Genomic DNA, 26,728 nt, shown 5'->3' with positions numbered 1-26,728 from the left:
ACTGTCACATATAAATTTAGTCTTTCCCCAGACGGAGTGAAAGTTAGAAATATTCATGTAGCCCTGACATTCTCAAACCTACACATTGATTAAGATGCCTAAGATTTTCTTCTAACCTCTACTTCTGTGTGGGCTAAACAGCCGTGTATCATCACCAGAAATAAGCCCACAACAGTACCAAAGTAACCACTTGACACAGTGGCTTCATTAAACTATACAGGACTTAGGGAACTAGTAAAAAACTCTTCTGGGAATAATGGCTGATAATACTAGGGTGTTGAACTAGATGACATTTGAAGGTCCCTTCCAACCCAAACTATTCTGTAAGTCTGCGATACTGCACTTAACTTTCTAAAAATATTGTTGTAAAATATCTTCTCTAGAAAAGGCTGAGAACAGTGCAAATGGGCATATACACATTGGAATATATATTCACACAGCTCAGAAGTCCTTTGAGAGCTTGGTGTTACAGACCAAACAAAAAAGCAAGGCCTAACTCGTAGTGTTTGTGCATTTTTTATTATTTCAAGCCTAGGGTAAAATAATCTCAAGTGTTAATAGGGCTTTACTGCATCAGAAGTGAAGCAAAATATTAACTTTTTTTTATTATTATTTTTTCTTTTTTTGGGCCATCATTCCCATACAAAAGGCCTTTCAAGTGTGCTGGGTGACAAGGCTCCATACTATAGCATGGGTAAGGGGAACCCCTTTGAGCAGCACAGCAGAACAGAGTAGCTAGCACAATCTGCAAAGCAGCTGCAACAGACACTGCGAGCGTATCAGTAGTCTATGTACTATAGTTTTAGAAGCCCTGAAATAATCAGGTACCAGTATCTCCCAGGACAATGTCACATGTACAAATACACTACAAATATTCTACAAAATATACTTGATGAAGCAAATTCTAACTTCTTTAAACTCCTTAACAATCCCAGTATCACAGTAACAACTGAAAAGGAAATCTCAGTCCACATAACTAGCGGCGTACACATTTCAGTGTGAAATACAATTTTTGAAGTACATTAAGTTCTGAAAACAACTGCTTTTACTGTTAGAGGCATTGTCTAAGGTAATACATAAGCATGAAAAAATACATGGTGCTGCAAGAATATAGTGTTCCGAGATCTGTTTATAATACAGAAAACCTTTAGAAAAGTTTACCTGTAGTTCTTGCTGTGAAAAAGGTACTTTATGAAAACAAGAAAAGTAAGACCAACCTGAGCAGCTTACTATATATACAATTACCAGTTCTGAAGTCTAAATTGATCTGCCTGTCATCTGCTGACCACTGAAGGATGAATGACTAATGCTGTGGACCCCATTCATACACATAGGACTCTAATCTCAGAAGCTGCTAGTGTATGTTTCCATCAAGGTTTTTGTTTCATCAGTATCACATTCTAAATGCTTGCTGTTCTATTCTACAGCATTCCACTTACCCTCTTTTAAAATGAATTAACCTTAAACTTTTGATTTCAGTGATACGACTTTACATACTTCAGATCAAAACCACCACAAAGCAGGAATTCCCCAAACTCCTTACATACTGTAGCTCTAAATTTTCATTGCTTTTTAGTAGTCTGCTATGAGACTGGTTCACCCATCTTTAGTATGTTTCATTGTTTGCGCTCTGTATGTCCTAGGTGCTTTCCTGCTATTAGCAATGCAGTCTTGTTACAAAGTAATCTGAATGAGTCAATACAAACCAGCAGTTTGAAACAGCAGTGACTCAAGGCCCAAGGAGGGGAAACTCTATCTCCGTATCTTTCTTGATTTATTGGAACACAAATGTGAGATAAACAGGACCCACACTTCATTAAAAGTGACAAGGTACTTTCCTAGGATCATAGGGTATATACAAAGCACAAGCTCCAGGGGCTTTTGAAACAGAAGGTCTTTTGAGAGGAAAGAGTGTCTCAGCTGAAAGTTAACTACATGAGCAATGTGCATCACTAATGTTGGTGGCCCTTGGGCTCAATGCTAAACTTTCAAAGTTCTGTATAAATACAGAACAGTTAAGTGTCCTAAAAAGCTCTTTAAAAATATAATCATGACCCACACACAGTCCTTCTGTATGAGGAAAGAGCACTGTCACATTCAGAGAAGTTCTTGCACTGGCAATGTTTGGGGAAAATAAAATTAAATTTAAATTCCTCCTTGTAACATTTCTGTGATTTCTTAATCTTAAGTCAGAATGATTGGCTGTACTGACAGAACCTAACAAGAGGTTATCCAACATAAAGGAATAAATGCTCTGTAAAATCATCAGGTACAAGTTCTTACACATCAAAAGACAAAAATCTTCAACCTCCATTCCAATTAAGCCTACCTTGAACTGGTATTCCCAAACAAAAGGCAAGAAAAATACTGCTGAAATAAATATCAATCTTCTAGCACTTCTCTTGTGTAAGTGGCTTGGACAAGACTAAGAGGACTACGGAGTAAGTGAAAAAAGGGGACAAAGTAAAAGTAGATGAATGTAACATTCACAAGCCTCCCTCCATGTCCTTATTAGCTCTGCAGCCATTTTTCAAAATGCTGTTGACACCATAATAGTCTCCAGAGAGAACATGTTAACTAAAGAGACAGCAGCTTCATTTATCAACAGTAGTACAGCAAATTTGCCTGAAGAAATTATGCCAACCTGCTAATACAGCTCATCAGAAATTGGTAAGAAACCAAGTCATGCTAGAAAAAGTCAAGGTTAAACTGCAAGATTTTACTATAATTACAAGGGATTTCAGTTTTGTTCATTCTAAAGATTATGTTCTACAAGGAATACATAGCCAAACATGGGACTGAACAGACCAAAAAAATTCTCAAACAGCATGGAATAGTAAACATTTTCCTCGGAGAAACCTGAGCTCCCCTGTCAAATCCTGGAAAAATAAAGGAAGCCTAAAAGTTTTTTGCCCACAAAGATTTCATGATGCTCTGTTGATGGAGATGCTCTGTTAATAGAGATGCTCTGTTACAGCTGAAGTGGGAAAAGATGTTAAAATACCGTGTTTCTGTACAGAGAACTTGAACTTCAGGTAACACAGTACAGTTCCTCAGATAATTCAGTGTCATGATTTAACCCCAGTTGGCAGCTAAGTACCACACAGCTGTTCACATGACATTATTTATTAAAAAAAATAAAGTCCTCAGAATTCTGTATTAGAAAACAAAACACAGAAAACAAATTGGATGAAAGAGCAATATGCAAGAACAGGGCCTCTGTAATTACACTTCATTTATATGATCCACTTTCAGTTATGTTATTCACAATGGGAGGGAGGTAAAACAAATTTGTGTGGTTTGACAGTGCATATACAATCTAGGCCTATGCAAACACAGTTAAACATTTTCTTGCTTTTGTTTCAGTTACATTAGGATTGGGTTGTACGCAAAGATAAGTTTTCTGAACTTGTATCACCCAGACCAAGCAGTCTTTGGTAACCCCGTGTCTATGGCAGAACTTTCTGTGTCTGCGTCTCATATTTGAAAAGGAAACAAAGGATTTAACTACACTCACAAGCATCTTACAAGCTGTAATGCACAAATAAGAGAAATTGCAGAAAATACCAATACTGTATTCTGATTAACAAGCAGAACTTCATTTCTTGGAGGTCTAGAATTCCTGCTAGAAGAGCAACTACATATTCATTAACATGTTGCATGGGTAAATCTAGAACCCTGAGACCAGCATATTAAAAGCAGCAGCATAAGGGCTATCCCTCAGATTCTGCTGTTAGTTTGGGCTCAAGGGCCTTTTACTATGAAAAATTAAATGTGACTTACAACTTACTTTTAAAGGGGGAGATGGGCGTTGGGGGGGAGATACAAGCATGGAAAGCTGTGTTATATTGCTTAATGCACTAAGCCGTAACTTACTTATCTGTTTCATTTTGTTGAAAAAGAACTCCCTAATACAGTCCTTCAAGGAAAAGAGAAATGTTCAGAAAGGCAGAACCCTGAATAGGGAAAAAAAAAGTCACAAGCACACCTCAGCAAAGACCATGAACCTAAAACAAGCTGGATGTTTCTTAAGCCCTTGCTAAGTCTTTAAAGCAATAAAATGTTGATATAACAGTCTTCTAATTGATACAAAAATACTATTCATGTATAGAAACACTAGTGAAAAGAAATGCAGTTTGTGTATTGATGCCTGAGTGAACAGAATACTGAGGTAAACTCATCTGAGACTAGAGAGTCATTTAATTGCTGTGTCATTAAGAATTCTGTTGCTTTTTATAACTCTCTGTCATGACCTGAAGGGTTACCTACACACAGATGTATAGAGATCACAACCATGGGCTTGCAAGATTCCAAAACACACAGAAACATGGAGGCTCTGTCCTCTAAATTCCTCTATTATAATTACCAGAAACACCACAAAAATCACCAACCACAGCTACATTTTGAAGTTACCAATCAGTTCAGTGTAATCCATGACAGTTCCTTGAATGACTTTAATCAAAACTTTGAAAAGGCCCATAAAGTTTTAATGCAATATTTTCATTAAAAAAAAAAAAAAAACACAAGGAAAAAGCAAACCCCACTGGATGCATTAGCACAAAGTACAGTTGCATAACTGCAGTAAATTCCTTTTGATTGTTACATTTTTCTTATGGCATATAAAAGTTGTCTTATTTGTGTAGAGCATTAAAAGGCTACTGGCTACATCTTAGCATAGAGGATATATAGAGATGCCCATCTTCTACCTAAGTTTTTAATCACAGAATATTTGAGATATGTATGTGACAGTGGTTCTGTCCTAGTTCTTTCAACTGAATAAATGTGCTTTTAGCTGAGAAAAAGAGATATGTCAGTTCAGGGCCAAAGGAATTCACAAAGACATATTTAGGACTCAGGAGAAAAGATAAAGAAACTCCTAAAATTAGCATTAATAGCAAGCACACAGTGTAATCTCAGAATGTTTTTAAAGCATTAGGGACATAACACTTGAAGGCTACAAACATATCTTACATGAATACTTCAGATGAATTAGCATCTGCTCTTGGTGTTACTCACTGAAATCACACACAGAGAGATAGGTGAACAAAAATGTGGTTTCTGCTCTTCATAATATATTTAAATATGTACTCCCAATGATTATGAGAGCCTTAAGGCAGACACAGAGTGAATTTTCACCCTCTCCAGTAAGATACTATCTATACTGCTGGACTGAGCTTTTGCCATTGACCTTGGACTGTAACAAATGAAGTCTTATAGCTCTGCAGAGAGCATACAAAGCAGTTCCCTTGAAAAGAACTTAGAGAGGCACCATTAGAAATTTCCAGTGCCAACAGATACTCTGTGATTTAAGTGCTATGTTACCACACTACAAATGGTTGTGTCACTTGTCCCTGGGTGAAGATTCACAGAGCAATCTCCCAGAGGTAAAATATGTTGCCAAGCTGCAATCCCCAATCCCGTTGCAGTTCTGCAGCTGTTTAACAGTCAGTGGTGAAAATGGTTTCTAGGTGGATCAGGATGCTCTTTGTGAGCTGCTCTACAGACAAAAGGCAAAACCAGATGCACTTAAGAACTGTTAAGACAAACGACTTCACCATATTGTCACTTGATGAGTTCTTTTCTGTCCGTAATTTTATTTCATATGTATAAAAGTTCAGTAGAATAAAAACAAAAGATACAGATGGCAAACAGGTCACCTGACCCTCTGCCTGAAAATCCAGTGGCCCAAACAGTGCATTTTTGCATGAAGTTTGATTTAACAGTACCTGTTCAGTCAGAAAACTGGAAATATTTATTTTAAAAAATTTAAAATGTTTGCTTTTTTTTGTAGTAGCATTCAAGAATGTCTTGTCAAGGCAGTGACTCTTCCCCCCAGTTAGGGTAAATATTAAAATTTTATTGTTAAATAAAAAGACTATTTTTTGATTTAAAAATACTGATTCTACTTTCTGTATTTAAAAATATAGTAAAACAGTGTAACTTGACTAAAAGAGGAAAAACTTGGTTTGCAGGCTTAAAAAGATAATTTGACTTTAGTTAACTTTAATTAACTTTTACACCTGCACTTATCCAATGAGCCAAGGGGGAAGATTAGCCACAGTATAAGATGCTAACAGAAGCTTGACTCAATATTTATTATTCATCCCATCATTCTGTAGGAAATAATTAATTTAATGAGCAAAGGGGAATTATGAATTTTAGAACAGATTTTAAGCATCATGGATACTTATGTCAATGGAGGTAACAGACGATCTGGATTTGTGCAGTAGTAGGCTGTCATTTCCCCACTACCACTTATTTCTCTTCTCTGCTGATGTTTTTTATCTCAAATTTTCATTCTCACTGGTTCAGAAGTAAAACATTGCAGACTGTATTCAATGACAGCTTCTCCTATAAGGACACATTACTTCTCCAAGTGGGTAGCTCTGCTTCTGGTTTTCTGTCTCTTTTCTCTGGTGTACAATGTCTTTTTTGAACAGCCTTTGTTAATCACATTTGTTTCACTAGTTGTTTTTTAAACTACTTATTTTGGTTTTAGATCTATTGCCTAACAGTAGGCTATGAATTTTCCAGCAATATTAGATCTATGATTCCATTTAGCAAAAACTGTTTCAAAACTGATATTCTAAGCTTTCCTGGAGATATTGTAAAGGAACATTCATTGCTGCTGTTAGAGTGCTTATGGATTAGATTCCAGTCTCTTTTAAGCTCCAGATCCTTGTATTCATTCCAGTGACTCACATTTTGTTGTTACACTCATGAAGTGTTTTATTAATGGAGACTGAATAACAAACACCCACACTCTGGCACAATCCATTTCAGGCCTCACAGTTTTTCTTTTCTCTTTACTTGGGCTTTTGCACATTCATTTATCATATTTCAGATGCTTTACGCCTTGATCACACCATTATCAAAATGTTTAATCGTACCCACAGTTTATTCTGACAATATTTGGCATTAGTAACAGCTATAACTCACTATAAACATTAAACTGGCAAACTTATTCATATGAGATCTTTCAGGGGTTTTTAAATTATCAAAAATCATGTGGCATAAAACACAGACTTAGCCACATACTATAATTCAGAATTATTCTATCATGACTTTTTGTATACAAATGTAGACAAATAAGAATCAGCAGGTTTCTTCAAATGCTACATATAAATTTAAAATAAAGCAGCAGCAACTTAGAAAATGTCTATATTCCCCAAGCAGGCAGAAGTCCCATTCAACTGAATTATCAAAAGACAGAATTAAACCAAGACAATGTTCAGGTTCAAAATGTACTCAGAGAAAATATTAGGAAAAATGTTTATTACAGGTTATTAAAGGCAAAAACAGAGACCTCCTTAACAAGCCATTATATCCAATCAGAAGTTGAAGACATTTAGGAACATATTAAAGATTATCAAACATCTGCTTGTTCTTATAGGTTCACAGTACCTGTTACTGGCCATACTAGAATAAAACATCATGCACGATAGTCTCACCAAGTATGTCATCCTCTTAACAAGACTTTCTATCTTAGGCAGGAAATTACTAGTAGTTTTCTTAGGATGTAAATAGGAAAACACAGATGAGCAGCATGCAGAATTCACAATTCCTTCAATTACTCTCATAAACCCTTCCTTTCTTAAGAATGCCAATATTACTAACAAGACTGCTTTGAGGAGCTTATTTCTTCCTGCCTTCTTTTTAATACTATTCTGCATTAAGTGGATGTTTAGCTATTTCCTCAGAAGCTAATCCTATCTCTCACCATACACCCTACCTTCATAGCTCCCATGGAATTACATGAACAGTCAAAGGAAGAGAGGATCAATAATTTTAAAAGTAATCAAAAAGCATCTTACCTTAGAAATAATAAAATTAACAGTCTATTTTCAGCCATTTGTTTTTTAACCTAAATACATTCAGACTGCCAGAATCTCCAAATATGGTAATTGCAAATTAAATTGGTTTAAATTTTGCAGCTAATTTGTACTCGTCAAACTCATTTACATGCAAAACCATATTATATATGTCTATTCAAACAGGTACACCACAAATCCTTATTCTGGGTCTGACAGATTACTGCTAAAATGGCTGTTATGAAATGCTTTGATCTTTCTCAAACGGACTGTTCACATACTTCAGGTTAAGAATATCTTTAAGTACTCCGTAATATGAGTACATTTTTGAAATCACTTCTCAATTATCTCACTTTTTGTGAAAGGTCATTCATTTTGAGAAATGTAGTGTAAGAATATTCTGTTTCCTGTTGGGTAAATAAGATGGCAATTATGAACAGTTTCACAGAGAGCTGCCTGACATGTTCTGGACTTTGTTGACTTGAACTCTTAGATGTCAAAATTATATCCTATAAAAACTTGTTGACATTTGACATTGGTAAAGACGTGGACATTGTCCTCATGCACCCATGTTAATACAGCCTAGAGGACAGTGTTTTCTGTATGCTATCAGGTGACCAACTATAAACATTTCTGGAACAAAATTAAACCCCATGATTTCTCCAGGATACAATAATAGAGCATCATCCAAGCCAGATTTGGCTTTCTCTGGGGAAAACAGATGTCTACTACCAACAAAAGAAATATATTGTTCAACTGAAATAGTAGGTACCTATTCAATCTCTGCCAAAATGGTGCTTTCCCACCAAAAGAAAAATATCTGTCCTAACAATAAGCCACATTTTCTAAGCCTAATATTTATAAGGAGAAACTGGATTAAAAAAAAAAATCTAATAATTTTTCTTCCAATAAGGAAGAGAAAATATGCAAATACAAGCTTAAATTAATCTATTTTATTAAAGAAAAAATATTGAAATGTTCTACATTCAGAATAGCTTCTCTTCTACCATTATTATTATACATATTCCCTTCCAGGAAAGAGTAAAACTGCTGAAATACTCCTCCATCAAATTCATCAAGAAACACATTTTATGCTTACCAGACAAACTAGATGATTTGAGAGGCAGCAGTGGCCTTTTCAAAGCAGAACCAGAGTCAAGTATAGGAAGCAAAAAATGGAGTACCAGTGCCCCACATTTAATATAGCAGAAGATTAATTCAGTGTAAACCATTTTTCCAGAAAATCTCATCCTGAGTAATATGATGAGGGTTGAATTTCAGCTCTGAAGTGCAATCTTTAAATCCTCAGAAAGATGAGAAAACATTTCTGTAGATTGCGAAGTACAATTTCCTACAAATTGTCACTAGATGGCATCTTGTCATCATACTTTACATCTTGGAGTTCATCACCACTATCATTCCCCTGTGACAGAAAACATTGAACACAAAGTGTCCTTATGAGGTTTCAGCTTACTGTAATGCATAAAATCCTGGTTTTACCTCTGTGCAATGCATACTGTCCTACTGGAAGCCTCCCCAGAAATGGCAGAAAATCAATATCCACACATTGGCTCTTATACCCATACCAATGCATACATAAAAGTGATAGCAAAAATATTAAGGGGAGTTAAAAGAAGCCATTTGGGCGGTAGGCTGTTTGTGGTTGATTTGTTGGTTGGTTTTTTAATGATTTATTTATACTGCTTACCCATCAGAATTCTCAAGTTTTTATTGCTGCCTTTAAGAAGAATGCTTGCTGGTGGGCTTTGAATTTTTTAATTCTGGGGTTTGGTACCTTACAAACATTGTTAAAATTAACAGAACACAAATAAAAATGAAAGAAAATATTAACCCTACTATAAATACTTTTAATATTAAAGACTCACTAAAATTGCCAAGAAAACAATAAAACTATCAAAAAGAACAGTATGTTAATTGTCATAACAGTGCTAAATGGAATTTGGTTGATGGGCAGCTGTACAAAAGTTAAAATCTTGGTTGTGCAAATCAATAATTTTATTCTTTTGTTTTCCAGTAGCACAATTTTGCAGCTCCTAACTGAAAACCAAGGAAAAGGAAAAGATTCAAAGGAAAAGCTAAGCAAAATTATCACGTTCCCTTTAGGTTCATTCTGGTTATATAAAGCAGAGATCTACAAAACTGCTGTATGAAATGTATATTTATACCCTATTTATTACAGTCTCTTGCATTCCATCTATGGGAGCACACTCCACCCCACAATTTAGTACAGCTAACAGTGAAAAACATCAACTTCCATACAGCTTTTACACAACTTTCATGCAGACACAGCTTTTTCCTGCTGTTTCTTAATCTGTTTGCTTATTCTTAGATTGCAAGAAGTATGCTCACAAGCTCCTTCCTACAAGTCTGCTAGAATTGCCAAAAACTGAATAGTACTAACAAAAGCAAAGGCATTTGGTTTTCTCCTTTGCATATTCTGCTGTTCCTTTTAAAAGGAGAAGCCTGTTTCAGTTCATTTAACCCACAGGGTACATTCCCTAATATTCCAAGTAGAAGAGGTGTGCAGCCAAATGTGTTTGAGCACCTTCAAACATCAGTTTGGCTTATCCTTCATGAGTAACATGAAGAACTAATATAGACACACTCTACCTCCATTTCAGCAGCTCTCTAGATTCACCTGCTGGTTGGCATTTGCAACTGGAAATTCCCAGCAACTGCAAATTGGTTATTCTTATATTATTTAGAGACTGACTTTTACCCCCTTGGTTAAAAACAGCAGAATTTCTGATAGTGAAAGGAAGGAAGGCTGCTAAGAGAACAAGGCATCACTGCTCTACTGCCAACCAAGCAAGACAATACCAGATTTTATTTTAAACAAAGAAATCAAAATGTCAACCTCTGTTAACTTATCCTAGTGATCTGCTTTTCTAAGAATAATAAACGGCTCCAACTTTGTAGACATCCACATCGTTACCACTCTAGGCAAGGCAGAACTCTGACAGCAAACATTCAGCAAGCTATGCACCTAATTCAACAGGCAAGTCATAACCTGATGGAAGAGGGAAAGGGTATCAACATATTACAGGAGTTTGAACGTAAAAATAACTGGTTTATCCTCATTTCATTTATCATTAAGTAACATCTACAATTTGAGGGTTTTCTCTATACAGCCTACACTAGTAACATTGCCTTATCATCTAAATGATGCCAGAGTATGTAGAAGGAGACTATTTCCAGTTAATGTAGACTTCAACCTCTAGCCACTAGGAAAGATCATCTGATGTGATTAAACCCCACAGCCACATGCAATAACAATGAGCAACAACACTGTAAACATGTAAGGACTTAACAAAAGTTAAAGTTTTACAACTGCTTCTAGTGAATTAACAAAGCAACAGATTTTATGCGCCTCAGTCCTCCAAAGTAGTCAGATGTTGTGATATTCATTATGGATTGTAGTGATAGGACAAGGAGTAACGGGTTGAAATTTAAACAGCAGAAGTTTAGACTGGATATAAGGAAAAAATTCTTTACTGTGAGGGTGGTGAGGTACTGGAATGGGTTGCCCAGGGAGGTTGTGAATGCTCCATCCCTGGCAGTGTTCAAGGCAAGGTTGGATGAAGCCTTGGGTGATACAGAATCACAGAATAGTTAGGGTTGGAAAGGACCTTAATATCACCTAGTTCCAACCCCCCTGCCATGAGCAGGGACACCTCACACTAAACCATATCACCCAAGGCTTCTGGTGTCCCTGCCCATGGCAAGGGGGTTGGAATTAGATGATCTTAAGGTCCTTTCCAGCCCTAACTATTCTGTGATCCTATGATTCTATGTAAAACCTGACAAAATCTTCCCCTGTTAAGCATCTCAGGTAAAATTTTGATCTCATTCTGAATTTAATTCACATGCACTGAAACCCATAAACTCTCAGATTCAAACAAGACAGCTGTGAGGAATTCTCCTGTATTTCACAGCAGTTTTATGGCTTAGGTCTGGAACTAAAAAAAAACCCAACACACCTATAAAGATTTTCCACAAGATTTTTATTCTCACAAGTGAGAGCCATTCTACAGTACCACTTGTGACACTTTCACAACATGCTTTCCCTTCTCCCATGTGCAGAAGACTCTCACTCCTGCCCAACATGTTATCCAGATGATGATGTGCAGGGAAGAGTTGGGTTTTTAGTTTCAATTCTATTATTTTCCTTGGTCCTGACAGATTTATTCATTTGTTTGTTTTTTAGAATGCTTGTCCTAAGATACATTCCATTCAATAGAAATCTAAAATTTAAAGAAATTCATTTTTTCAAGTCATTATCTCCATCTAATAGATCTCCCTCCTGAATCAGCGAGAGAAGTTACCTTCAGGTAGTTAGCATATGTCTATTCTAGATCAAAGACAAATCTTGCAGCAATTTTATTTCTCAGAAAAAAAGAACATTCCTGTCCCTGCTGAATTACCCTGAAGACTCCCATTTTACTCACAGTACCTTTTGCAACATCTCTTGATTAAAAGCAGTACACAACATTTGTTATCAAATATCAGTGTATATAGGGAAGAGTATGAGAAATGGAGACTAGGGAAAAATGTCAAACCTAAATAAGCACAAATGCAATTTTAAGGTAGCCTACAAGAACAGTATGAAACTGCAGAGTACACCACTTAAAGGAAGCCATAGGAAAAAAGGGACCAAAGTGGAAGAATCCTAACCCAAATCCAGGCCTCGAGATTCTGACAGTTAGCAATTGAGAAGCTTCCTGAAGCTTCTCAATAGTAATTTCTTCAGTCAGTTTTTCTTACTTCCACAGGTATAACTGATTGCCTAATGAGGTTTAAGAACAAAAGAAAGGTTTTAAAATGCACAGTCACTCAGCCTAATGAAAACATCTTGAATTATTTAACAATCTATTAAGCATCTATAACTATCAAGAAATACCAAGTTTGAAAGATCTGGTTCACCACTAAGTTACCACTGTAGTTTTATATCACTGTAACTCCAGCCATTTCAATAAAGTCTCAATCATGTAACAGAAGTAAATTCAATTTGAGTTTCAGCTGCATTAGACTTTCACACTGGATCTGTCACTAGAAGCAGGAATAGCAGCCAGCAATTATTAAAAAAATACCTGGAAATAAGCCTTTCAGGCTCTAAAACTGGGGCGTTATTCAATAATTCATTCTCAGATCCATTTGAATTCTCATCTGTCAGCTCTCCTTTTATTACCAGATTGTTCTATAAGCAATGATCTGGCAACACATTTGAAAAATCCATGTATTCCTCTCATCCATCACAACAAACAATTTTCCAAGCAACAACAGAGACAGTGTAATTTCAAGAGAAATATCTCAACTCTTAACTCATTACTTTTATGCCATGGTTGTGTGGCATCAGAAATAGCATGAAAAACACAAAACTTTTCACAACCCTGTTCAGTGGACTGAAATACAGTGGCAAACTTGCCTTTAAAACCCTTCTGCTTGACCCTCAGATAAGGAAGAAAAGCAATAATTAAACGCCTGAGTCACTGAGGCTCAAGCAGGACAACTAAAAACATGTTTTTAAGGTGGTACTTTGAAGTTCAAAGAAACTTTCTTACAAGCAACAGCAACCAGAGGTCATAAAGTAAATAGGTAAGTAAATAGATCAGAACTTCCAGGTTAAGTTTGGCCAACAAATTCTGTGAAGCCCCCATCCCACCCCCCTCTTTTTATGGGAAGAGGAAGCTTTTCAGTATGACAGATGTTTATAAGAACATGTTCTGCACTTGCAACAGACCATTTTCTGTTTTAGAAAATACATTGAGCCAAAAAACATATTCTTCAAAACACCCATCTTTAACTGATACAAGCCTGATTTCAATGCAAATACATGAAGAACAAAACCAAGTTTCTAAAAATAAACCTTTACCTCTGACAACATTATTTTACAAGTTAACTTTTGACAAACCAACTGAAAAATGCTTCTCAGTAGCCAGCTGTTCTAAACAAGAAGGAGGTATCTGTGTCAATGCAGAAAGAATCATTGAAAGTCTGGTATTCTTAGTACATACTAAGGATTACAAAAAGTACATATTAAACATCACAAAAAATAGAGTATTCTTTGTACATACGAAGTATTCTTCAAAAACTTAGTATGTGGAGTAAAAAAGGATGCTGTCGAATCACTGTACCAGTCAGATAATTTTTTGTATATATTTTGATCTCTCGAGATATTTTCATATTTACAGTAATGGTATTAAGCAGTTTCAACAAGCAGTGACTTCCAACTGAAACACAGTGTTCACATGGAAGAAGTCCAACAACCTCCTTCTTTCACAGAACTTTTAATGTTTAAGGTTCATGTTTAAAATAGCATTAATCATGCCTGCAAACAGGAAAAATATGTGTGCCAAGCACTTGACATATTGCTTATTTCTGTATTCCAATATAAATCCACATTCCTACAACCTCAAGTCTGAGATAACGCAATTTAGATAATCAGAGAAAAAAAACCACAAACCCCAAATGTGCACAGAGTGACTCAATGCCAATTACTGGCATTATCTAACAGGAGGCACTTGAAAAGGTCCCATGTAGGATATTAGGGTTTAAGAGACATGAAAATAGATTCAAGGGACTTGACTGTGATAAATGATTAATCCTTTGTGACATCAGAGTTGTATGTCATCAGCACCTTTGTAAATCAGGCCTATAGCTTCTTAGTACAAACTTATTTCATGGTACACTTCTTTCCCGCCAAGTGATAATGTTACATAGAAAATTAACAAAGATAGGTGCAGTACAGAGACAGGCTAGATTATCTCTATCTTTCAAACCAGTGTAAGGTAGTTCATTGGTTCCTCTTCCTGCTCAGTTTTCAAGCAAATGGTGGCATCGCTCTTGTGAACACTTTAACACTGAACTTGTCCTAACTCACAGGGGCTTTCTTTGTTTACCTTTAGCTGGGGATATCATTACACCATGAAACTGCAGCAAGGCTTGCAGCAAGGCTTGCAGCAGTTGCACCCTGCCCTTCAGTTGACTTGGGCACTCTCCTTCTCTGCATAGCAGTGAGACAACCTGAAGCCCAGTGAGTAGCACACACTAGATTCACTGGGCTGTTAATGAACTTACACTTGCAATGATGGCAATCAATTTGATAGGACAGATCTTTGCTGTACTGTATGTTCAAGTATTAAAGAGCATTTAAGCAAATACAAGCACAGTCACTTTAAAAGCAGTAAGGTGTCACAAGTAAAAACTGGTTTCAGTGATTTATGACTGAAACTATTTAAAAGCAAATCTAAGCTCAGCTACAGAATCTATTCAGCGAAATGCTTCTACTTACTGGACCTTGAGGATTGTTCTTGGCACTGGAAACCAGAGTCATAACATCAGATTTATAGTCCTGAGGGAAAAAAAAGGGGGAGGGGGTGGAATAAAACCAAACAGATTAAACAGAATATTTTGCACTTTATATAAAAGGAATAAAGATCAACATGGAGCACAAGTATAATTAGGATCAAAGGAGCCATTAGTAAGACATTTGATTACAGAGAGTTCCATTGCCATTCATGCACTGTACCCTCTTTACTAAGTTAAACACCTTTTGGGGCTTACTATAATGATCCCTGTTCTTTTCCCTTTTCTTTAAGATGAGTGTGTGTGGAATGAATAGGATGATGGTAGAGCTACCAGCTTTCAGAAGTTCAGTCAAGAAGCCCAGTGCACTTCCTGAACTAGGCCTGCATGGCATCGCCATGGAAGTTTGGAGGACAATTTCTCAATGCCTAAAATTATCCTGGCATCTTACAAAAAATGACACTATTCCATTAGAAGAACCCTGGTTTAATCTGCCCACTTGGCTACAGCCATATAATGTTGCAAACCACTACAGCATGGGTCATGTAAAATTCCTAGTTTTCTACCCCTTGTGAAGTGTCTCCTACACCCTCAACTGGCATTCCACAAGTGTGGACACAGAACAGCTTGTAGCTCAGGCACATCTTCTGAAGGCTTGCAGTTACAGCTGAGGAGACCAGAGTGCAGGGACAGGAGGAAAGACTATTACTGTAGTACAGATAGTGTAAGAATAAGATAAGCTGACTACACTGCTGTTAATACAATACAAAAATAAAGGCTTAGGCTTTTAATAGGCAATGGAAGTGCCACAGTATCTAAACAGAGCCACAATGAATACAAGTGCAAGACTCAAGTCAATAATTAGAGCAATTTTTTTAAAAGGCTATATTAGAAAGTAGTTGGCATGTTCAACTTGTGTGTCTTCCCTAATGAATGCAGCCATTACATTCACATTTCTATGCTGAAAAGGTCTCCCAGGGCCAGGCTCTTGTTGTCTTGCCTTTCTTGTCAATAAGACCAGATTTGCATATTGAAGTGAAGCTGCAGTTCCTCCTAATGTCTGGGAATTAAAGTCTGACAAGCTGAAATTGAGGCGTGTCTGACAAGGACAGTGGAATAACTGCTATGAACTTTTTGTAATTATTATTATTATTTTCAAGTATGCCTCCAAATACTAAGCTTACAGATCCTTTATTTATAGGAGATGTGCTATGATCCAGTAGACAGAACATATTTCAGGGATTTGCTAGTAATATGCTGGTACTTCACTGCATGACCTTTCTGCATTTCACTCTTTTGCATCCCAGTTTATCCATTAACACATGGAGGTCTATACCACCTTCCCACCTAAAAAGAACCTTAATGTTTGTGTAGTGTCTCAAGAGACAGCTGTTACAGAAACACAGCAGCTTGGAACAGACTATATTTGCCACTGAGGCATAAAAAGAATTTATGGGCTACAAAAGTTAACAGCTCTAGTAGTAAAAATATTCTCACTTCTAACTTTTCCTCCATGTATTCCAAGTCAAGCCACAAAAGAATCTTCTTACACAAGTAGTGTTCACTTAGTGTACTAGCTCCTGAAATGTATAAATAGGAATATCAGTTGCTCTCTGTTAAACTTAGCTATTGTATATACCAACTTCTTCATAGGAAGTGCCAAAAAACAGACTTTACAAGGTATCTACAGATGCCAGGCTACCATCAAAATCAGCATGCACACAAATTCCTACAGTCCAATTGCATCTGTTTCCCACAAAGGAAAGCGGTCACTTCTGGCTGCTGTAAGAAGGTACAAGCATTCTGAGACTGACATCAAACAAAACAACCAACCAAATTATCTGTTCTGTTTTCTAGCCTCTGCATAATTTAATAACACTTCCATATCTGTACTCCCTGCTGCATCATTGATAAACTGCACATTTCCTACCTTTTCAGGTTTTCCTCACCTTTCCTCATTTCACTCCCCTGCTTGCTTCTTTTCCTTCATCTTAGCTCCTCTATCTTACTGCTGCCACTCATGGTTGCGCCACTCTATACCCATTTTACTACTGCTTTATTATGCACCTTATTCAAACAGGGTATGTACACAGAGATACAGTAGAATGCCTGTTCAACTATTTATATTCAATGCCCATTACCTTCCACCCTGTTTTCTAATTCACATGCTCTTTCTTGTTACAGAGCTATCATGCAGTAGATTGCACAGCTGACCTTAGATTGTAGTTTCACAGTGCTTTTAAAGGGCACTGTGCAGATTCAAACCCCACAAGCTAAACATTTTGTAGGGGTGTTGCTCTTGGTAAACTCGCTAGGAGAGGCAGGCTGGCAGTCACACAAAGAGGTGGAAGATTTTATTCTGCATAACTCTTTTCCAGAAGGCAATGTCCCAAGCTCCAAATACATGGGCCATTTTAAACAGGTATTTTGCAAATACACTTTATTTCCACCCCCTCCCTGCCGCAGCTTGTTTCTAAGTACTGCACAGCTCTGAACCATTAAAAGGTTAATAAACAGATTTGGACCACTCTTGCATGGGGGACACCTACTTGGAAAGCTTGTGATGTGCTTCATATTAACAATACGCTTACCACCTGTCATAATCCAGGGTATACTGAGCCAGAAAGCTAAAGCAAAATCAGCAAAACTTCTCAGGCAAAGGTGATTTTCAGTGGGACAGGAACTCTTATCAGTAGCCCAAATGAATCTAAGCCTGTGAGCAAGATCCTGAATGTCTGCCCCAGCAGTGTGAGCAGCTCAGCCTGGACAGGCATCTGTCAAAAACCAATCTCCTGCTTTTGTGTCCACAAAGATGGAAATAGTCATCCACACACGTCAGCTGCAATAATACCATTCAGGTGAAGCTTTCTGATAGACAAAAGGATTAATTCTCTACTCTCAGCCCAAGGATGATCATAATGATTTTCACGTAAGACATTTTCCTATAAGCTATTTTTGTATTTAAAATAAAATCTTCTGTGGTGTCGCATTCACACTCATTTTCAGGTAATATGTCATAATAATCTCATATGTTTAGCTTATGCAAAATGTGACTGACAAACCAATTAACTACGCGCTTCTCTTGGAACCTACAGAAAATGAAACTGTTACTGCTGCACTTGTGGCAGCACAATAAACTCCCTCCCTCCTACAGAACTATACTTCATGCTCTTATCAGAGCATGATAGGAATAAGTATAGTATAGAACTATATTTCATGTTGCCTCATCTATGTAATTTTCTTTAGGTCTCTTGGTTCCATGAACATTTGTATTTTGAGACGATTTCCCTTGCTACTCAAAAGATAGAATTACAACAACCATTTACAGCCTGTTATCAAGGTCTGCTCTGGTATAAAAGACAGCTGTGCTTTCTTTAGATCAGGCTTTCTAGAAGTTTCTACTAATTTCCTCTTCTGCCTGCCCTCACAGAAGTGATGAAATAGATTTGAAACACTCGCTAAATTTTCCATGGAGCACACCCTTTTCCCCACCCCTCAAACTGAAAGTTTCAAGTAAATGTTAGCTCACAGACACTGTTATCCATTCTTCTGCCTTAAATGGGAAAAATAAATTTTGGCACTCTTTCCCCAGTGTTCAAAGTCTTAGATACTCCCTGGGGATAGAAAGAATCAATGCAAGAAAGATCCATATTTTCTTTCTTGGAACACTACTACTTCCAGCAATTTATTTGACTGACTATGCCTTCTATTACCATGTAAATTGTTTCAGGCTGCAGGAAAAAAAAAGTATTAATCTCCCCTCAGTAAGTCATAAAATAAAAAAATCAATTTCAAGGTCAATTTAGTCTAAATAACACCTGCTGCCCTTTTTGTAACATGCAGACTCCCCTGAAACACTAAGTTGCTGTCTATAAAGGCATCAATATGTGATGGTTCGCATCAATCAAGGCAACGTACAGTACAGTACAGCCGATTTTCAGTGAACCATCCAAGGCTTAAAAGATTCAAAACAGGTCCCTTGTCACCAGACATTTTCAGCATAAGCATGAGGCTGTGGAACAGAAAACTAAAGCTGAAGAACTCATATGTGTAAGAGGTCTGAGTCTGCAAGAAGCTTGTACCACCTAAGGACTGTGAGCATTGAGAGATTCTCAGCTCCGTGCAGAAAGTATTCAAACCCACAACGGGTGGGCCTCAGAGCAAGAACTTTAGTAAAGGGAAAATAAAAATAGTAACATAAGGAGAAAAGTGGAATGGAAAGACAAGGAACAGAAAGGAAATAGGGAGATGGTGGGGGTGTTTCCCCGTAAACTAAGAATTCAGGAGAGAAAGGCAACTTGAAAATTTCTCTCTTGCTGGTAATGAAGACCTAAGTGCAGAAATACTTTCCTTTTGCTCAAAAATGGTCCCATTCTTTTGGGAATACTTAATATTAGGTTTTCATGGTAACAGAAGACTGCATTTGATAACTCCATATATCCTGTACATTCATGCACTGTTTCCTGGAAAGTTCACTTTGAACTCTGTTACCATACTGGACCAGGCAAAAAAAACCTACAAAAAGCCCACAGGACTGGGAGGACTGGTGAATGTGTTTCTCCCTGGTGTGGTAGCGCTTTCCCACAAGGTTAATACAACTGGTTTTCCTTTCCCATGTACAATTCATAACAGTGCTGGTGCCTCTCTAAATGTAAAGTACCTGATGGAGTACTTCTGAGCTGCCAGGTAGTGAAGAAGGAGAGTTATCTGGGACCAAACTGGAGTTCAGAGAGAGGATTCTTTTACAAGCAGCCTAGACATTCCCAAGTCTTTGTGGCACCCCTTAGGTTGGAAGTTGAGGAGCATGCCAAGCTGCCACATCTAAGAGATTTTTTGTTACAGCCTTTTTATTTCTTCCCCTTGGTTCCCCAGCATAAGGCAATCCATACTTAAGCAGCAAAAGCTCCTGAATGAAGCAAATGTTCAGATATTGAGTAGTCTTCTAAGACTTCTCTAATGAAAATTAAGTAATGTCTTGAAGGCTTTTGAAAAGGACTGAAAACATAAGGCTGCGCAAGGCTGAGCAGACAGAAAATTGAAATCAGTTTATAGAAGAAGATGGTTTCACAGCAAGAGCCCTTTAAACCATGAACAGATTTTGGCTCCCCTAACGGAGACATAATTGAAATTCTTCTCTAGAATAAGACATCTCCCAAAGGGTTTTGCAAGGCAAACAAGAGTGACATTCCCATGCAGAGTGCTACCACAGCAGAGCTGCACCTTTAGCAGCTGGCTGGCAAAAGTGTTGTCCAAGGCCTTTCTACATGTTATTGCATTGGTAAATACAGCAGGGGGATTCACTCACTATTCTATGCAGCAGAAATACATTCCAATTGCACACAAAGAGGAGTGAGCTGTGTTATTTAGAGCAGGGACTAAGTTAAAAGCCTGACAATACCTCCCCTACTCACAATCAATAATTAGCAACAGAATGTAGTCCAATTTTATATATATAATCTCAACTATAAAGCTAAATACATATAAAGACATCTGGAAGAAGAACAAATTTCACTTAAAAAGAATTAAAATTTATTCAACTCTAATATTGGCATACAGAGTATAACAATTTCCCTATGATATCATACTACTGAAAATTATCTTTAAACAGTAAGGAATATTTCCTTTTTCCAAAAGATTGGAATCAGTGAATCAAATCAAAGGTTAGTTAGAAATAAATTTGAAAATATAAAAGCTCAGAACAATGTAATTTATTGGATATTGGAAAAAATGTATTAGAAAAAAGAAGATTTTTCGTTGTTGAAAACCATGATTCTGAATCATATTTACTGCAAGCTGCTCCATGAAATCTTACTATCACAAGCCATCAAAGATAATGATTGTGATTCAGGAGCTGCCAATGTGCTTACTGACCCAATGAATCAAGAAACAAATACAAGATTTACTAGAACTGAGAAGCATATTAATGTTTGTAGCATGTAAAATTATACAAATATCCATTTTACACTTGAACAGGTGTAATAGCATGAGATTCCACAGTAGTAAGAAGTCTGGAATGGCTATCGAGGAGCACAAAGGATTAGAAACATAAGGGAAGAATGACTTTTTTTACAATAGTATTTGTTAACGTTAAAGGAAACGGATACAAACAGTAACATCAGATGCACAGCAGGAAGGAGTAGCACAAGAAATGAGAGGAACTTTATTCCAATGGGAAATTATCTTTTCAACATGCCAAGCAGAAGCTTCAAAATGCTGAACAATGAAAGCCTGGAAGAAAGATGGGAACATGCTTCCTGAAGATGAAAAATGTAACCAATGCAAGAAACCTAAAGTATTTCTAACTACATCTGCCCAACTGAATCATTAAACATCTCCCAGTCCTCAAGCAATCAGTGAAGTGGGTAAATTACTGCAGGATCTGCTGTGAAATCAAGTTGAAGAAAAAGAAAAAACAAGTCAAGAGTTAAATAAATATTTTCAAAATATAATCACAAAGAAAAGCACCAAGATGAGGAGGTATGACATCACTTGTTTATCTCCTGAGTAGAATTATATCAGGTTTGCTGAGGCAGAAGCTTTCAGTAACCTACAAGGCTCTCAGCCACATTTATCTATGAGTGTTAAAAGACAACCAGGAACAGATCTACAGAGTAATGATAATCATCACCGAGGTCTCACAACTTGAGGAGTTCATCCTCGCACTGTAATAGCCAGTAAACATCCCCACGTATCTTGATTTGTAAATGGCACATTAACATGCTAATAGCAATGAATTTCAACTGCCTTTTATTCTCCTACTCCAAAATACTCAAGATGAGTTGCTATATGCAAGTTGCTAGGACTGAGACTTCAGAAAATAACCAAATAATCATCATTGTTGTGTCACTAGGAATAAATCTTTGAAGTTTACTCATTTAGAATTTAACTGGTATCTCCTATAGTTATTGTAAAATTAACTGGTAGCTACATGTTGTGTTTTTCTTAACAGATCCACAACGTACTTTTTCCAGTCTCAGATATGTTACATACAGGCCCAAATATATGTAGTGTTTCTGCCTGTATATGCCTAGGCAGAAGCACTAAAAATGTGTGTGTTGAGCCAACATGATAAAAGTTCATGCATATGGAATGCTGTTACTGTAACTTGACTCAGAAAGGAAATATTGCACTGTTGTGGAAAACCAGAAGCTCACCCAGGCTAAAGGACAGCTGCACATAACCCTGCTTTCAGTGGCCTTAGGAAACACAGCTGAGCACTCCCCAGCTCCAAGGTGAATATTACACAGCATTATGTAGCTTTTACAAACATTTTCATTTTTCCTTCTTGCTAATAGCAGTAATGTGCCATGGATCCTCCACCCATGACTTTTAGATCAGGACTGATAAAGATACATGTTCTAAATATTAATATTGTACCTTGGGTTGTGATAGTTGAGATGTAGCCTTCTTTCTTCTTCTACCAGAGCAGTATGCTGTGTGCTGCCCACCACTCGGGTAGTTCCTTCCAAGAGCATTTTAACCCCAAGTTTGCTTTATTCGGAACAAACTTTAAATGTATACACCAGCTGTTATTTGCTAATACATTATAACTGTAATAACTGTTCTCTGAATGTGGTTTCAATGCACAGCTGCAATTACAACCCACCTCCTGCTCTGAAAACTTATTGGTTTAGCACAGATTTCCTGTAGGATTGAGAAAACTACAGTTACGTATTTCAGTTTTTATTATACTACTATTATTCACGCTGTTTTTCAGGAAGGTTGATGAGGCCTGAAATAACAAGAGATTTCTTTTTTTATTGAAGAAATACATATAAATGCAAACAAAAGTGAGGAACTGATTCCAAATCCTATGGATAGCTCTTCAATAAATAAAAGTAAAATTAAGATTCAGTTGCATGCAGCTATTACAAGCTCATATAACTCCTTGGCAAGATAGCTCTTATAGCTCTATGTTTATTTCTGTCAGCATAATATGAGGAATGCTCTATCAGTTGGAACTGGATTACAAAAAATAAGATTCAATTTAAGAATAAATGGCATGAGTCCTGAAAGCAATTTAAAATTTGTATATTTAAGAAAAATAAATCTATGCAGCTTGCAAGAAATAATACTTTGCGCAGTAAGTTTATGAAGGTGTACAAGCTATGCAATTATGCAGATAGAGCTCACATGCTATACTACAAGTCAGTTTAAGAGAACCAGCAATAAAAATGTAGTCACAATAGCAAAGAAAGGCAATAAAAAAACTGATGCTCTGAGCAGGTACTGTAATATACAGAGAACTGGATGCACAAAGAGTAGAATTCAAGGCAAAAATCCTTGTATCACTTCCCCAAAGCTGACTCCTTCCTTTCTGCCATTGGGTTAAGCCTGATTCTACAAGCATCACAGAGTCTAGAATAACAGAAGTCAAATAAGTTCTGCAAGAATTTTCAGTATCACTGTAGTGCTTTAAGATACTACAACTTAGAGGAAGAACACACAACTGAACTAGGAAGTGAATGAGAGCACTCCTTGGTAATATGCTGTGCTGTACCTATTGCTACCTCCTAAAGATTTCTCCTCAAGGACAGCTGTAGGGAAGTGAAACCCTTGCCAGTGCAGAAGAATCAGTTGTAGGGACAGCTATGGCCTATAGTAACAAGTTGAATTTCATCACTACTTCAAGACCACAAATACATGCCAAGTCTGAATTTTCATATAAAAGCTTTTTCTTTCTAATGACCTGCTTAGAAGCATCCACCTTTTCTAAGCTATGTAACTGCCAATTCAAGTAGTTACTGAAATGTGTCAACATCAAACTTTCAAATTCCAGAGAACAACAAATCCAGATCAACAAAAACATGATGAGCCTAAATCAAAGATTGAGAAAAATGAAGAATCCTTTCATTGACTCAAGATCAAGGAGGAAAATGGCAACAGGATGGCCTACATAGATGCAAGTCTGATTCAGAAGCATTGTCATTCTGCTTAACTTCTCTATAATTCCGGATTTTTAACAGTGAAACTGCTCAGAACCAGTTTGATGGTCTCTTTTATTCAAATGTGTTCCTTTCTGAGGCACCAGCCCTTGGCAGAGAGCAACACCATGACATATATACAGATATTTCTAACTGGCAGTGACATTTTCTATTTGTTAGGAGTCTCCAGCATTTACTGCCACTATTTAAAAATAATTACCTAAACCACAAGGATAGACAGAGCATATACCTGTATTAATATGGAAATGAAAGGGCATATACATACAGAATGGTGGCTTGACTTCCTTTTGGACAGAGGGAGAAACCTTGAAGTAATATCAGAGTCAGCACCTTGTTTCTAGGCCTCCACTTCTCATGTTCCTGAGAGTGTTCTTGGCACAAATAAGGGCACATGAGAGTAGATAATAGTTTCCAGTTACAAAACTCAGGCTGCCCTTTACAAACTGGATGCGTCATTTAAATAAGGGAAGAAATCCTATATTTAAGCTTTCTGAAAGTAATCTGCATTCCTAGGGCTGTAGTAAAATCTTTGTAATGATCACTGTCTTACTATAGACTAGCACATATCCACAAAAACCTCTAAGCAAAGGAGAGTAGGTGTACTTTCCTTCAAGAAATACAAATGCATCGAAAAACCCCCAGAACCTGGAGAAATTAAGGCCTTTCCATGAAGATGCAGGGGAAACAGCAGCAGTCCTCAGGAAGAGGGGAAAACATGGAAACAGTGTGGGCCAAATAGACCATCCTGTGCCTGTGAGGCAGCCCTAGGCAGCTCACCACCAGCCCCTGTGCAGGTGGCCCTGTGAACATTTAACAAGACATCTTCACCCCTTTGAAGATGAAACACTGAATCATGTCCTAAATAAGCCACTGAAATCAAACTTCTCCACAAGCTAAAATTTATTGCTATAAGTAGCCAAAATGCTTTCATTTATTCATGATTAAACTTTCATCTCTCTTGTTGCTCACTGAATATAGCTGGCCATCAAAGAGATTCATGGCTGGCTTAGTTTCAAGGCATGAAGATGTGCAGTCAAAGCAGATGGCTGTTAGCCAGATCAGGATCATATGTGACAGGTGAGGATTTGCTTCTGAAACATACATCAGATTCCAGAGAAAGAAGATCAGTAATACTTCCAAAACACTGACAGAATTCCCCTAAAAATAAGCTTTTAGGAGGATTAACAATTTCTGAGAAAAGCTTAAAGGACAGAAGAAACGTGTAAAATGAAGAAACATTTTAAATAGCTACTCTTGGAACCTGGCAATTTTCTACATCTTTACTGAAAACTGCATGGGGAGAGGTTTTGCCAGTTTCATCTTAGTCATGGACCCAGCCATGGTTTCTGACTCAGAGTTATAATTTGATCACCGGGTTTCTTTCTCTCCTTTGCCAGAAGTAAATTGTGTCAAGACTCAGTTCTCCCCTCGATACCATTGTGTTAGCTGCCTGTAACCCATCTGTTGCCCTCACAGTTTTATTACAATTTCATTAATGAATTGCCAGAAGCTGCTTTGTTCCCTGTATGACTATCCTATGAAAGAAGGCGCTCATGCAAGTGTGTAGAGGACATGACACTTACCTGCCTCAAGAAGGTACATAGCAAGTGTTAAGTGCCCAGTCCACTGACTACCTATGGCTCAGTTTAGTCAGGATTCAATGGTACAATGAGCAACATCTCACACACATAAAACTGAGTACCAAGAAAATGATGCAGAAAAGGTAGAGAAGGCATAAAAGACACTTTTGTTTTATAAACTTACTTCCACTGAAGGTCCTTCTAATGGGTTGCAAAGCAATTGCAGATCTTTACAGATTTTGCTCTCTCATTTACAATACAGGAACCCCAACTGAGCACACTGAACGCAGAGGGTTTATTTGCTGGGTTGTTACAACTACTTGCATTGTTTTCTACACATCTATTATCAGCTGCCCTTTTTGTCTTTCTCCAGTTATTTTGGGTTAGGTTCTTTGCTTGTGGGTTTTGAAACAAGGGGAACACAAAATCACAAAATGGAATATATAAAACTTTAGAATTAGTTTTAAGCAATGTTAAGTTCAATGGCTTTGTAACAGTAGCAGTTGAAAATTACTTAGGTGAATAATACATAGAAAAAATAGAGTACAGATAGAGAACATACTGGCACAAGATAAATCGTTATAGCTGATGTAGCCTTAAGAAAAACAGTCTAGAAAAACAGGATGCATGGATAAGGAGTATCTGGGAAAAGCAGGTGTCCAGGATAGGCTACTGGTAAACTAACTGATAAGTAGGAGGATAGGAGGGTTATTATGTCTCTGGTGCTAACGAACCAATTAAACTGGTATAAGCATCTACTGCGCGTGCTTCAAAGGCTTCCAGAAGTGATGAAGACTGTTGGAAGAAGTAAACGACCCTCAGAGACCACCACCACAATTCTGTACGCATGTGGGGAGCTTTCTGGAAAGTGATGTAAACCATACGTAGCCTCATGAATATGTATGTATGCCCAGGGACTATATTAGGATGGCTTGTGTAGCAATAGAGAGACACACATTAGGAGGAGTTATCCCCCCGTGTCTCCCAGCGCTGCAATAAAGAATACCTGCTTGTCAGCTTGAAAATTTTGTTGGCAAGTTTGTTCCTGAAGTTTTCTCCGAATCAG

The 26,728-nt window shown here is 37.2% G+C and overlaps 1 protein-coding gene across 1 annotated transcript in view; it reads right to left on the bottom strand.

Moving 5' to 3' along the window:
- Window positions 1-26,728, bottom strand: part of RBFOX1 (RNA binding fox-1 homolog 1) — a 1,270,800-nt gene that overhangs the window by 1,115,782 nt on the left and 128,290 nt on the right. Inside the window, exon 2 of the mRNA XM_034065465.1 lies at window positions 15,124-15,183. Coding sequence (XP_033921356.1) covers window positions 15,124-15,183 — 60 coding nt within the window. The remainder of the gene's footprint in view (window positions 1-15,123; window positions 15,184-26,728) is intronic.

This window comes from Melopsittacus undulatus, chromosome 8, assembly GCF_012275295.1.
Source record: "Melopsittacus undulatus isolate bMelUnd1 chromosome 8, bMelUnd1.mat.Z, whole genome shotgun sequence".
Taxonomy (NCBI): domain Eukaryota; kingdom Metazoa; phylum Chordata; class Aves; order Psittaciformes; family Psittaculidae; genus Melopsittacus; species Melopsittacus undulatus.
This window is presented reverse-complemented; position numbering and strand designations above follow the sequence as displayed.